The sequence below is a fragment of the Quercus robur genome, chromosome 6, assembly GCF_932294415.1.
Source record: "Quercus robur chromosome 6, dhQueRobu3.1, whole genome shotgun sequence".
NCBI lineage: Eukaryota > Viridiplantae > Streptophyta > Magnoliopsida > Fagales > Fagaceae > Quercus > Quercus robur.
Genome location: NC_065539.1, coordinates 14,462,742 through 14,477,538, shown reverse-complemented (window position 1 = coordinate 14,477,538; position 14,797 = coordinate 14,462,742). Strand labels below are relative to the sequence as shown.

The window sequence follows — 14,797 nt, the reverse complement described above, 5'->3', positions numbered from 1 at the left end:
GTTAAAACCAACCATATATATATATATATATATATATATATATATATTATCTATTTATTTAAAAAGAGTATAGACATAACAATTTTACTATTACAGAGGGCCAAACACGCTGAGCAATTCTTCATATCACAACAATACTTATTTTGCGTGTGCTTGGAATTTTTTTAATATATATTTATAATTTATTTGAGTATGTATAGCTCTTTTTTTTTTTTTTTTTTTTTTCACTTTGTTTAAGTATAATTGTTACTTAGACATACTTTCAACTTGTGTTAAACAAAACCGATTTGGCGTCAATGAATCGATTGGATTTCACAACACTCGAACCACTAAAGGAGGATGTTAATAGTACCTAGGGCAATAGTCAAAGGAGATATGAGCTTTTCGACGTCATCTAGTGTCATTGTTAACAGAAGATTTAAAATTCTGACAAAGACCACACAAACCGATAATATACACACACATAAACACACCCCTACCCCAGATGATTTGGATGAATCAACCCAAACCTACTGCTTCTTCAATTAATCAACCCAACATTAGCCCAAATATGCTTCTTCAATCGAGTGAACCCAACATTAGCCCATATTTGTTGATTTGTTGTATGGGTAATGGGTTTGAAATCTCTCTGTCTCTCACTCTCTCTTTAATGTGAAAGAGGCCACCAGGCACTAACTACCACATCGATGAAAACTACCACCGATCGGTGTTGCTAGAATACCAATTGGCAATACAACAACAGTTCGTGTTTTTAGGAAATTAAGGTTGGCAGGGTAGCCCAAAAACCCTTCCAAACGAACCAAACCCAACCGCACCAACCAATGAACACTTTTTTTTTTTAAAGATAATTACAAAGTTGCTAACCTTGCAATTCGAATCATTTTCTCTCTAGACCCTCAAGCACTTCATGTATGGGAATATGCCAATTCAATTACAAGGCCCTTGGCTGAACACTCCTACTTTCAACAATCAATAAATCAATAAAAACCTAATTCAAATGACTGCAAAATTGGTAGGTCTAGAACTCACTTATTATTGATAAGATATAGCAAGTTTAGCAACATCCATGACACAAATAATAGTTTGGCTTGGAGTAATATTTTAAGATCCCATTGCAATATAGCTTATTCTTGATGCTTGTGAACATTTGAATTCTGAGCAAGTCTCAGTTTGGAGTGAATGTAGATTCCTTTTTAAAGGGGTAGGTATCTACATTTCGGGTTTGTTTGGGATCCACTTATTTTGCTGAAATTGAAACTTTTTGTTAAAAGTACTGTAGATAAAGGTAAAAGTTAACTGAAATAGTACAGTGAAACCCATAAATAGTACCAAAAAATGCAGTAAGGCTCATAAGTAGTAACAAAAATAAGTTGAATAATAAAATAAGTTGACAAAAATAATTTTTGCCAATCACACACATCTTGAGAAATTTATATATATTTTTGAAATTTGAAATGTGTGGATGAGAGAGAGAGAGAGATTAAAACAACCTGAAACCATCAATTAGATAGGAAGAAATATATAGTACATAGCATCTCAAAAGAAAAGAACACAATAATAAAATAATCAGCGCCGAGTTAGACATCCCCCACCCCCCAAAGAGATATGTATCCTCCATAAATTATCACACAAATCCAAACTAAAACAGAAGAAGCCGCTCAACTCTTTGATTTCGAATGCTTTACAAGCCAATCAATAACTGAATCAATGTTGGTTGAGTTCTTGCATGAGATCATGAAGCAACACACTTCTCTGTCAGTAATTGACTTGAGATCCCTGCAGAGAACATTATCAATTTTGAGTACCAAAAGAATAATTTCTTTCATATTCCTTAAATGAAAAATAGATGGTACTTAAATCATCTCAACATTCACCACAACTGGGAATTTTGTAATTTCGCATGAGAAAACTTCCATCACAAAAGTTCACCAAAGAAAAAAAAAAGAATCTTACATTTGATCAGTCAAAGTCTGTTTAGACAGAGCTCCTGGTTTGTCAATCTTGTTCCCTAGCACTAGCAATGGGATACCACTAAGCGAGGGTTTACTCAGCAAATCATGAAGCTCACTACTTGAGATCTTCACGTTGTCAGGATCAGCAGCATCAACAACATAACTGCAGAAAGCATCAGGTCATTACAACTAGTTAAGCCATCATAAAACTAAGAATTGATGCTAACAAACCATTACTTAATAAACAAAGCATTAAATAATACATTATTTGACCAGAGATTCCTCAACATTTGCCTAACAGCAAAAAGTTTAGATTATACAAGCAACGTCATATATGCAACTATATTAAACAGCACAAGAGGCATTATGTCTGTATATATACATGGATTGGTAAGTTACATAGCATCCAATGAGTCTTAAATCCACAATCTCACCCTCCACACTATTCTTATGTGGGGAGGAAGCTCCATTTGTGCCACAGCTCAGTAGCAAACAAACTATTGAATTTTAGTTAGCACATAACCTGCAGAAACTCTTCAAAACAATCCAGTTTAACATCAGAATTCTCTAAATTTGCTTGTAAATTCCTAGTAACCACACACGTTCCATTTCATGCTTAAAAGAATTAACTGCGTATTTGAATTGGATGAGATATTTCACTAATCAGAATGTCAATCTCATTACAACTCAAAATTGGTGAAGGAAGAATTCCCTATACAACAATTTTGAGATGCCAAGTTAATGCACAAGTTGAACTTTTCATCAGGTAAATGAGCATAGGTTTCTGTCAAAGATATACTGACAAAAATAGACTAACAAAAAAAAAATGGATACAGTATTGACAAGGACAGCTTAATATGGTGAATTTAAATTAAACAAAAAACAGAGAGTCAAGCAATTTCAAATCGTAACAATAGCATCAGGTAGCAAATGACACCCCAGCCAAAAAAAACAAACATTACATCTAATGTATAAGTACAGATATGCATGCATATGTGTATGCACACTAAACTTTGAGAATCTTTTTTCTTTCTTAATTACGCCTGTACTTAATGGGGCTTGTAATTTAATGGGTCTTCAACTGATGTCACCCTCCACCTTAATCGTACAAGGGAAGGAGGTGCCATTTGAACTAAAGCTCATTGGCCTTAACTTTGAGAATTTTCAAATGTACACTAAACACAAAGAAGATTGAATTTCTGAACTTTAGATAATTCAGTCTAATATCTATTTCACTATAACTTTTAAATTCTCAAGAATTTCTTATCTAGACTGCTAAAAATAAATGGGCACAAGCATGCATGGTCATATATAACACATAATTCCCAAGAATGCAGTTTTGCCATATTATTTTAGTTTCCAATTCAAGCATTTTCCAGACTCTAGCAACCAGGACATGTTAATTGAGGAAATATCATAGAGTATGACTTTGTATAAAATAGAATGAAGGGAAAAAAAAAATACTTGTGGCCAACCCTAAATAATTTGTTGAACAATAATTTCTAAACTTCAAACAGTTTGGTCCAATATCTATTTCACTAAACTTCCAAAATTTCTTGAATTATTAACATACACCACTAGAGAAAGAGAGGCTTTATAAAGCTATATATAAGCAAATAAGCTAGAAAGCTAAATGAAAGATGGCAAACAAACCTAGATCATATAAAACTAAGCTTCAAATCATCACAAGTGTTTAGTGGACAAACTATGAACCTCTAATATGGTATTTTCCACATTATAAGTAAAAGAAAACTTTGAAGATGAAAAAGGTATACAATTTCGACAACCTAAAATGAATAGCCATTAGTATATATTTAAAATTTACCAAACATATGTATGATATGTGATAAACAACTGCACAAGAAACAATGCGTAAATTTCCAATCCAAGCATAAGTGTAATAGTATGAGACAGGGAAGCCCCATGGATAAGGAATGTCTTTGAAACCTAAAAAAGGTTAGAATATTTGTAGTCTTCTAGTTAAGCTGCTAAGTACCATGCAGTAGACAGTTTTGCTAACATACAAAAAAAGATGGAAAGTTGGTTCCATACACAATAGCAGAAACTGCACGACAGTATCGCTCCCACATACTGCGGAACCTAGGCTGACCTCCAAGATCCCACAACTTTATCGTGACATTCCCTTTTGTTACCTTTTTCATATTGAATCCTACCTGAAAATCGAAGTATAGAAATATTAATAAATAGATTTTATCCCCTGAATAATAAGTGAAAATTTTTCATTGAAAGAAAACAAAAACCAAGCTTTTGGCAAAAGGTATCCACTACTGGAAAAGATAAAATCAGGTATAAGCCTTTTCAAAAGATGACTCACCGTGGGGATCATGTCTTCGCTATATCCACCAGTCTAGGAACAAGACAACAAGCCAGTTTTCAGTGCATTTGCCCAAAGAGACAAATGGAAAATAATATAGATTCAAGGTTAATATCATGATTTACTTACTGCAACAACATTTACAAGTGAAGTCTTTCCAGCATTCTGAAGACCTATCAAAGATAGTTCCATTTCCTGCTTGAAAAAAAGGCTGCAATCACATTTACAATAGAGTAAGCTCATTCATTCTAAACTAATGATCCATCACGGTCAGCCAGAAATAAAAACAAACATCTAAACATAAAAGATTTCAAAATATTCTTGTCATAAGATATGACCAGATTCAACTAGCAACCAAACACACTGCACGACAAAGATTAATAGCCTTTGAAGAATTTCCTATGGGGTGATTTGGGAGGAGTATCATATCACATACTCAAGTGTAGGAAGATGCGTGCGCATCTTTAATCAGGCAGTACAAATAAGGTGATCGCTCTGCAAGTTTGAAGGGATAACGCGATCACATCTGGAGTTAAAATTGTTCTTATTACGCTCTATGTATGACTTGTTGTTGTCAACAAGTAGCCATTCCTTCTCTAACATGGTGGAATTCTGGATCTGTGTAACTTTAGATGAACCCTTGTACCCATTTACAGTTCTGGTCCTACTAGGCCAGCCTTATTGTTTGAAAACCAAGCTCATAACAAAACTCTCGCAGGTGGCAATCTTATCAAATGTATATGAATTATGGTTCATAAGGCCTAACATTGTTAAGCTTACTTCTTCATCTTCTTCAGTCACAGTTTCTACATTACTCACTATCCATTCTGTCATTCAATAAACCCAAAATTCTATGTCGGATTGAGACTAACCATAATGCGATCAACAACAACAAACCCCGGTTCAACCCATTTCAGTATCTAATTAATTCGATCCCCAATGAATAAAGAAGGTAAAAAAAAAAAAAAAAAAATCGAGCAAACTAGATTACATTCCACAACACAAGGCCATACGCTTCATTGAAAATATATATATCAACCAAAGTCTGATCAATATTTAATTCAAATTTCAAACCACAAAGTAATAACAATATCAATAAAAAAGAAAAAGAAAAAAGAAGAGAGAGCGCTAACCTTCGGAGCCAATTGAGAAAAGCTTCCCACAAACCCATTGAATGATCAGAGAAAGAGATCTATCAATGATCTCTGTTTCCCCACAAAACCAAAAAAAAAAAAAAAAAAAAAGAGAGAGAGAAAGAGAAAAAACTGTGACTCTCCAAATCCAATTGACCTTTTGAGAAATATTGATTTCCCTCCCTTGCTTTCGGGTCTGTATTTACCGTATTCGTACGCAGAAAATTTTGATATAATTTGGATTTTGGTCTCTCTCTATGACTCTATCTATAGTCTATACTATACCAAACCAAATACAATACTACTGCTACACACAGAAATAATAATATTATTATTAATGAGCAATGATTGGATTCTAAAAACGACGTCGTTTTGAATTTGAAATTACTAGCCACGAATCTGGGCCGTAGGATCAGAATGTTCCCTAAAATTGATATGTTAATGAATAATCATGACGGTCCAAATATGGTTGAATAAATTTAAAGCCCATGAGGAGTGGGTTTATTTTGGCTCTCGATAAAAATGCAAGGTTTTGTTGGCACGAACCAATAAAAGCTAAAAAGAAAGGAAGATTCCATAGGAAGTGAGAGAAGTGCGGGGAAGTATGGGGAGCTGGGGGGAAAGTAATAGCATGCTGCATTGTCAGTCGGCGCGAGTGGGAAACACGGACCAATGATTGAGGATAGGATTGTTTAAATTTTAAGTGACGGTGCAACGTTCTCGATGGCTATTGGAGCGTGACTTTCACTTGAGTGGAGTTGTTTAGGAGACACTATGACAATCCGACAATGAGATTACAGTGATATACATTGTACATGCGTGATGTCCAGGAAGTTTTAACTGGCACGGCTGGTTCGTGTATGTAAGAAGCAGATTTTTTTTTTTAGTGTATATCTAGAGAAGATATGGTTTTTGGAGTTACCCTTTATAACGTATATTTTTTTCCCAAGAAAATATTAAAAGGCAATTTTTGTGTCGTACAACCATTTTGATGGTGAGAGAGGAGAAAATTTTGTGGATTTTTAGGATAGTACTAAGCAAATTCCGTCATTTTTAAAGTTGTGATAAAAATTGTAGTATAAAAGTTATGATCACATAATATTCTTATTTTTTTTTTTTTTAATTCCATTTGAATTTTTTAAATATATTTTTGGTTAGTGTGTGAGGATAATTTAGATCATTTAAATTTAGATAGTGAAGATTTTTTTAATAGCATAGATTAATTGTGCATATTTGTCAATTGTCACCAAAAGCTAAATCAATTGTTGAAGTTAATATTGTCTCTCTTGCTAATTATGCACCTATGGTTGATGGCTTCATGAACTTATTGAATCAGATTCTCAGGTGGAAGCTAAAACACTGCAATAGGGAAGCAAATGCATGTGCCGACAAGCTAGCAAGAATGACAATTCACCTCCAACAATCTTTTGTTATTTTAGACACTCTACATGTGGAGATGTCTTTGCTTTTACTATATGACCTTACCAGTCTTAGATGCAGTAGATTATATATTAAACTTGGCCCTTACGGTTTGTAGTTTATGTTTCTTGTTTAATATTCCCCCCACTTCCAAAAAAAAAAATGTGTTGTACCTACCCGTGAAGTATTTTGATAACAACAAGTATTTTCAGGATTACATGCAAAAAAAAAAAAAAAAAGTAATTTCAAGATTATTACTATTTTAAATATATTAGTACTGTGCCCGTATGTTGGACCCTTGACCAACAAAGATGAAAATTAATTGCAAGGGGGGAGGGTACTCGGTAGCCCCTTATACGTTATACCATGTTAGCCGCACAAATTCATGAGCATGAGGGAGATAGACAATGGGCTAAGCAAGGTGTGTTGACCGTTGAGACGGCAACAGGCTCTCCTACCTCATTGCAGTACATATAGGGCAGTTTTTAGGTAGTCCTGGAGCATTGCTCCGGGACTATCTAAATTTGTTCCGTACATATATATTTGTGTTGGCTAAGTGGCAACATGAGAATAGCTCACAAGGTATTGGATTTGTGGTCATGAACAAAATGGTGAGTAGTGGATGAACTTTCGTTCGAAGGGTTAGGATAAGTCGCATGAATGTGTGTATGACACAATGTGGTATTACATGCATCTATTCTCTCAAATGGAGTGTGTTTCACACTTGTAGGATTCACCCCATGTGAGAAGATAGATGCATATATCAGATATATGATAGATTTTCTCGTTAGTATCCTAGTAATGTGGGGAAAATAAGTTTGAGTTGTGATTTTCTTGGCAAAGTATGACTATTAATGGTGAAACCAATTTTTTGTCCTATAGGGTGGGATAATGATAGTGATTAAGTTTTATTTTTCTTCATATAAATTATATTTCTACTATGTATGGTGGTACAAAAGAGTACTACAAAACAATTATTTTTTTAAATGAAGTACACCTAATATGAGTACTACAATATATATATACATACATAAAAATACTAGATCAAATAAGATCAAAAGTGGTTTGAAAGAGGGGAAAATGCTGTTCACAAACATTAACAAGCAGGTTCAATCATTAATTCAATTGACATAATAAATTACCAAACTAATTTATAAAGTAAAGAACCCGATATGAAATCCATCGTTGATCGATAATTATTAGAGCATAATTTGAGATCAACTGCTTTGCAGCCATTTTCTAGTCTTCAGGCCTCATGTTCTTCATGCCTTCAGTAGCCATCTTCATCAAATCTGGACTAGACATCATCTACAATGCCATTCATATAATTATAAGTAATAAAACCATAGAATTTAAAGATCCAATTTTTTTTTTTTTGCAAATGTGAGCGTTAGTTAGGGCCCTAATACACCTAATTCGACCATAATTCAAATATATCAGCGCCCAGAACTTCAAAAGAAAATTTCTGAGATACCCAATTCTCAAAACTCATAATTTAATCAAATCAGTAGATTATGTAATCAAAATAATAATAATTAAAAAAAAAAGCTAATAATATGAAGGCAGAAATTCAAAATTAGAGAATAAAGCCCACAATTTTCAGCTTCGAATTTTCAAAGCCATATATGAAAAGGATTCGAGGGAAATCGGCAGGTGACATTCAACTCATCTGCCAGAGCAAGTCATCTTTGGATTAATCATTCCGTTAAACATTCTTCTCTCTCTTTCTAATTTTGTCTTATGACATTCACTCATTTTTCATAAGTGAAACCAACATTTTTTTTTTTATCTTATTTAATCTTGTATTTTTATGTTTTTTGTGTTTTTGAAGAACAGAGATATAAATGTGGAGCAAAATTACATATTTAACCATGTTTTTAACAGAAGTGGATTACAGAACTCTAATTGAGTTAATCTCAGGTGGGTAAAGTATCAAATTTCAAATCACAGGAATGCAACTTAAATTTTGGCCAAACCACAAGTGGGTATAACGTAATTTTCCCTATTTTGAATAGGGTATTTCTTTTTTATATTAAAATATTGCTTTATGCTAAGGATTAATAAACAAAATGTTTATTTATGCTTGGTTATGCTTTATTACATTTTATTATCATTTTAAGTGAAAATATACTTGAAAGTTGTTAAATTATTTAGATTTTTTTAGTCAATTTAAAAAAAAAAATTAAACAACTATATAATCATTTTGTACTTTATTATTTATTAAATTATTTATGATGTCATTATGGTATGACTCAAATTAATCTAACCTTGACACCTTAAACCTCTCACTTTTCTAATTCTTTAAGTCGTTTGATTTTTAAAACATTAATAAGCCCATTAAACTTTTTTTTTTTTTGAGAAAGCCCATTAAACATGATTGGCATGATTTGTAACCATAATTCAATCAATATGATTAAATCTAATATACAAAAAAAAGAAAAAGAAAAAGGATCAATGATAATAATAACCATGATTCAAGCACTATGACAAAACCTAACAAAAAGAACATGAAGATAACAACTCTTTGGAGAAGGTGAAAAACTTACTGACGATGTTAAAAACTAAAATCCTCTTCATTTGCCTTAAAATGGAAATAATCTATTTCATTGTTCAAATTTAATGCCATAATTTTAAAGGTGTATATATGAAACTATATAATATCATTTAAAATTTTATAATTAAATAAAGAGTGCTAATTGATTTTAAATGACTGTGATATTATATATTCTTTGCCATCAAATAGAATGCTAACTACTAAATTCTTGACATCAAATAGATTCCCTAGATTCTATTTATCACAATGCAAATGGTGATCGAATGATACAAAACATGAGCACGCCCAGGTGCTTTTTCACGCCTTATAAATCCTAGCAAGGCTAATATTGATATGAGTTTAGCACCATCAATCTCACCATTCAATACCAATCATTTTATGCCATTCAACTCTGTTACAATTGCAAGCAGTATATCCCATTTTTAATCAAATATGAAATAACACACAGAAATTTGCGCAATAAGACACACATGCTAAAAGGAAATGAAAAGCCTTTTGTTCACCACCCCTATAAATATAGCAAAAACAAACAGTAGAAGAAAACTAATTAAGCAGAGAGACTTACGGAGAAAGACATGAAGCGGAAAAAAAGTGGTCAAATTCAACCTGAAACTTCGGCTTGATTCGTTACCTCACTCTATAATAAGTTGCTGTTCTTCAACAGACCAAATATTCCAGAATAACCATAGCCACAAGCTATTCTTACCTTACTGAATAAGTCATCATACCAAGAACCTCCCTGTCTCTACGTCTCTATATATCTCTCTCTCTCAAGTTAGAAAAAAAAGTTTGGGCAAAAATATATTGGAAGCCCTTTTCATTGCACAAAGAATAAAAAACAGCTTCTTCTATGTCCAACCCAAATGGGATTCTTCTTCCTTTTGTTCTCTTCTTGGTTTACACCACCTTGTTTTCACCAAAATGTATAGTGTCAGCTGAGGAACCAAACTTCAAGAGGCCTGATCCTCTGCGCCACTTCCATTACTACAAAGGAAGTTACGATGTTAGAAGCAAGCATTACTGGGCTGTAAGTTACATTGCCTCTTGAGGAGGATATTAATTATTCATCCTTGCTTTTCTGTGTTTTGTTTTTTGTGAGGATAGAACCCACATCTTAAATGTAACTGAATATACAGGGGTCCCAACTCCAAAGCAAATGTCCAATTTTTTGGGAGCAGTCAACCATTTTATGTTATTAGAAAAATAGAAACTTTTAGCAAATTAATAATAATAATGTGGGGTTAAAGAAAATGGGATTGATTTAGTGTGTTTTTCTCATTTTTTCCAGTCTGCGGCATTTACAGGAGCCTATGGTTATGCAATTGGGGTAGTTTGGTTGCTGTGTGGGCTGGGATTTGGAATTTTCTTGATCGTGAAGAAGCCAAGCAGTGGCTCTTGGCTATTTATGAAGTATTTGGATCATCATTATTTCCTAATGTTCTCGATGGTCCTGCTCTTCACCGTTCTCGCCATGTAAGTACGTCAAAGTGATCCTTAATTCCATATTTTTTGTCTGGTCATGTGAAAAAAGTATCTTATGAGAGCAAGTCACTGTCTGTGACACTTCTTTGTAACAAGGTTTTTTTTTTTTTTTTTTTTTTTTTTTTTGCAATAAAAGTTTTATCCCGTTCAGAAAAAAGAAAGTATCTTATGAGAGCAGTTTCATGGGACTTCTCTTTCACCGCATGTGTGGGCAGTGGGCCCATAAAGTGTGGTTCTAGTTACTATGTAAATAGTTTCCATTTTAAGAAAGGTGAGTGTAATAAAAGGAATCCTCAATGAGGTGAATGCAATTTTCTCAATAATAATAATGCTTTACCTAATTATTTGTTTGTTGCTATAAAGTTATGGTAGTTTTACTAATCTCTAATATCTGTATTTGCATCTTCTTGGATTTCAAGAGTGGCATCCAGTTTTGTCCTCGCAGCAAATCATAGCACCTTATGGAGAACAGAGAAAATAATAAAAACTATTCTCAAAATGGGACGAGATGCCAGTCAGACCATCCAGAAAGTAATAACATCACTGACTAAAATGCAGTCCCTTTTACTCCCATATGATCCAAACATATCGATGAGCTTGAATACTACCATAGATAGACTTGGAAGAGAATCGCATGTTATCCGACGTTTTGTTGACAAGAATGGCCATTCAATTGATCGTGCAATTCAATCTTCGTAAGCATTTGTTTCCCCTAATTAACATAACTGTGATGATGTGTTGTTTATATGTTCGAAAGATTTATTTTTTGTTTTTTGAAATGTGTCTAGGCACGTAGTTCATCCTGTGATTGTAACTATCAATTTGGTATTGTTGGTTGCTGCAATAGGTATGTTTTCTTTACTGTGATGCCCTTTATAAATGAATTAGGCATCTAAGCATATCACAAGCCTTAATTACTTTGGCAGAACATATAAGTCTAACTAATGCAACATTGAGGTAGAACCAGAAAACAGAACACCGTCAAAAGTAACCTCTCTACGTTCAAGAATTGGTTAGTGGCATGATGCTCATTGAATGCAGGATTAATTTATTGACAATTTTGGATGAATTATACAACTTATATAATGGAAAATAATTTACTAAGTACTGTAATATAGTGTAGCAAATAATTTTTTTTTTTTTTTTTTTTTTTTTGTAAATAGAAAACAAGTTTTTAGAACTTAGAAAAGAACTCTTTTTCTTTTATGACTTGTACATATTTTGTCTATGCTTCGCATACTTTTGAATCTGGTTGATTCTAACAAAGATGTATAGAAAACCAACTTGGTTAGACTAATGGATTGCTGCTTTGGCTCAGTTCTGCTCTCGTTGCATTGGCACCCCGGATTTATAGCGTGAGTAAAATTAAATTTAAACCAATTTAATTTGTTTAAGGTCTCTCTCTTTCACCCACATGTTCTGCTTTCATTTCAGTATAATTTTCTGCTGCTGGATTTTAACAACTCTCTGCTGGGTGTTAACTGGCATCGATTTCTTCCTTCACAAGTGAGTAAAACCTCTCCTTGCTCCTCTTCGAGAATTTAGGATAACATTTAATTTTAATATACTGTCGCAACATTGGCTTTCTTATTCACGGTGGTCATCAAATTTACTTGTTGAAACGCAGTTTTGCAAAGGACACATGTTCAGCTTTTGTAGGTTTTGAACAGGACCCCCACAATAGTAGTCTGAGCTCATTACTACCATGCAAGAGTACCTCGTTCTCACAAAAACTTTTGGTTGAAATTGGCAACAACATCCATACTTTTATAGATCGGGTACTAATTGGTCAAACAATACTTGCATACATGCAAAGAGTTGAATTGAAATGTCATTATGTGTAACAAGTGGTTCTATATCTTTGTGTTGCAGTTGAATTCTAAAATATCAGAGTATTACAAGATGTTGGGATTAGATAGTGGATTTAAATTGGTCTGTCAACCTTTCTCGGGAGCACCTGACTACAGCTACCTGCCGTATAGCTGCCCCAAAGATGCTATTCAAGTAGGAGACTTACCAAAAGTAAGCAAGTCATACTTAAAAAAAAAAGAATTTGTGTTTTATTATTAAGGAAAACAACAGGATGAGATAGAGTAAGATTGTGGATGTCATATCCCGTTTTAGGACAGAAAAAACTTGCATAGGTGAGAATCGTGCGAGCCTCGAAAGGTGGAGGTATTTTGCAATCTTTAATGAGAAAAAATGAATGATTTAGGAAAATAAATGAGTTGTGTAAGTATGGTAATGGTATAAGAGTAATAAGTAGGAAAAAAATGATGCATTAGTCATTTACATAAATGTTGTAAAATTTTATACATAACTGTTATATATATATTTTAAAATGTAGTAAAATTTTATACATAATAATAAGAAGAAAAAAAAAATTTAACTGTCATATGTTAAGAACATTTTGGGGGTCATCAGTTAAATTTTACACAACTAAAAAAAAAAACATAGAAGGGAGAGAAACTTTTATAAAGGAGACGAGATATGACAGAGAAGTAGGGAAGAAGGGGAGAATGTCAATAACTAAGAGAGAGAGGAATGTGGATGATGTATATTTATATATGCTCTCTGGTTGGAAGAGATAGCACATGCAAAATCTACCCCTATCATGTATTCATGTTTGCCATTTAGGATGGAAAAACCAGAGGACAGGATGAAGCTGGGGAAGACATTTTGCCATCTTCATTCTAACTTAGATAAGATATAAAAATAAGAAAAAAGTCGGGTAATTTGAAGTTAGTGTTATATGTGGCAAGGCTATATAGTTATCTTTTTTTTTTTTTTAAGTGCCAACTCAGCTCAAGACTTTTTAAAATGAAGCTGTCATTAAATTTTCGATTCTTCTAAAAACTTAAGTTATTGAGAAATGATAAATTTAATTATTTAACTACATATTTCTAACAACATTTTTAAGTTTTAGGTAGATATAAAAACTGACTATTGGCTGCAAAATCATGTGTACTTGTGTAGATTCTTGCTGAGTTCACCTGTTACAAACAGAACTCGAGTAAAGATTGTCAAAGCAAAGGAAAACTTCTTCCTGAGGCCTCTTTCAACATGATCTCGGCTTATAGTTATTCTGTCCAATCTTTGCTAGATGTATATCCAGATGTGCAGAGCTTGGTAGAATGCACTTTTGTGAAGGACAGATTTTCTGATGTTGTTTCACATCAATGCAAGCCATTTAGGAATTCAATTCGATTATTATGGTCATCAATGCTATCTCTTTCCATTTTCATGGTGGTTTTAGTATTAATTTGGGTGACAAAAGCTTATCAAGATAGAGGAAGAAGCTTCACTATGTGTTCCATCACCCCCAATTTGTGATAGAAGAAAAGAAGACGAAATTCAAATATTCTTGTGGTAAGTCAAGAAAAAATTCACTCCATGGTCGTCGCAAGACGTGGAATAAATCATGGTAGGAGAATAATAATTAATTAAAATTTTTTTTTGGCTAAGGTAATAATATTTTAATCTAGTAATTGATTCAAATTAGTTTATTATTGAGCCCTCAAGCACATTACGATCTTTTTTTTTTTTTGGTTATTCATTACCATGTACTAGTTTATTCTTGATTGAGAATGAAGGCTAAGATGGCAATGGAATGAGATGGGGTTGGAACATAGGTGTCTCATTGTTGCCTCATTGAGGGTCAAATGGGCCAGGGTGATTTTGTCATAACCATAAGCAATGATAGTTGCATGTCTTAGAGGCACCGCATGGTTGCATGACGTTTGAGTAATTATTTAAAAAAAAAAAAAAAAAAGTTTAGGGGATGTTATAACCACCATCTTAAAGTTCAAAAGGTGTATTGGCATTTTTTTTTTTTTTTTACTTTACTAATTACAACTCACAAATTATAGAAGGGTAAATAATTCTTGACTCAGATAAAAAATAAATTGTTTCTTACGATAGT

At 33.1% G+C, this 14,797-nt stretch overlaps 2 protein-coding genes across 2 annotated transcripts; one reads left to right on the top strand and one right to left on the bottom strand.

Moving 5' to 3' along the window:
- Positions 1–1,480: 1,480 nt before the first annotated feature.
- LOC126732912 (ADP-ribosylation factor-like protein 8a) lies at positions 1,481–5,692 on the bottom strand. The gene is made up of 6 exons (XM_050435975.1): positions 5,421–5,692; positions 4,417–4,498; positions 4,288–4,320; positions 4,005–4,126; positions 1,954–2,115; positions 1,481–1,776 (listed from the first exon to the last, which is right to left on the bottom strand). Exons 1-6 carry the CDS (start codon positions 5,456–5,458, stop codon positions 1,659–1,661), a joined length of 555 nt encoding a protein of 184 aa, XP_050291932.1. The 5' UTR covers positions 5,459–5,692; the 3' UTR covers positions 1,481–1,658.
- Positions 5,693–10,193: 4,501 nt separating this feature from the next.
- LOC126732910 (uncharacterized) lies at positions 10,194–14,381 on the top strand. Its single transcript, XM_050435973.1, has 9 exons — positions 10,194–10,420; positions 10,682–10,866; positions 11,295–11,570; positions 11,664–11,722; positions 12,194–12,230; positions 12,310–12,381; positions 12,503–12,653; positions 12,748–12,897; positions 13,852–14,381. Exons 1-9 carry the CDS (start codon positions 10,244–10,246, stop codon positions 14,206–14,208), a joined length of 1,464 nt encoding a protein of 487 aa, XP_050291930.1. The 5' UTR covers positions 10,194–10,243; the 3' UTR covers positions 14,209–14,381.
- The last annotated feature ends 416 nt before the right edge of the window (positions 14,382–14,797 follow it).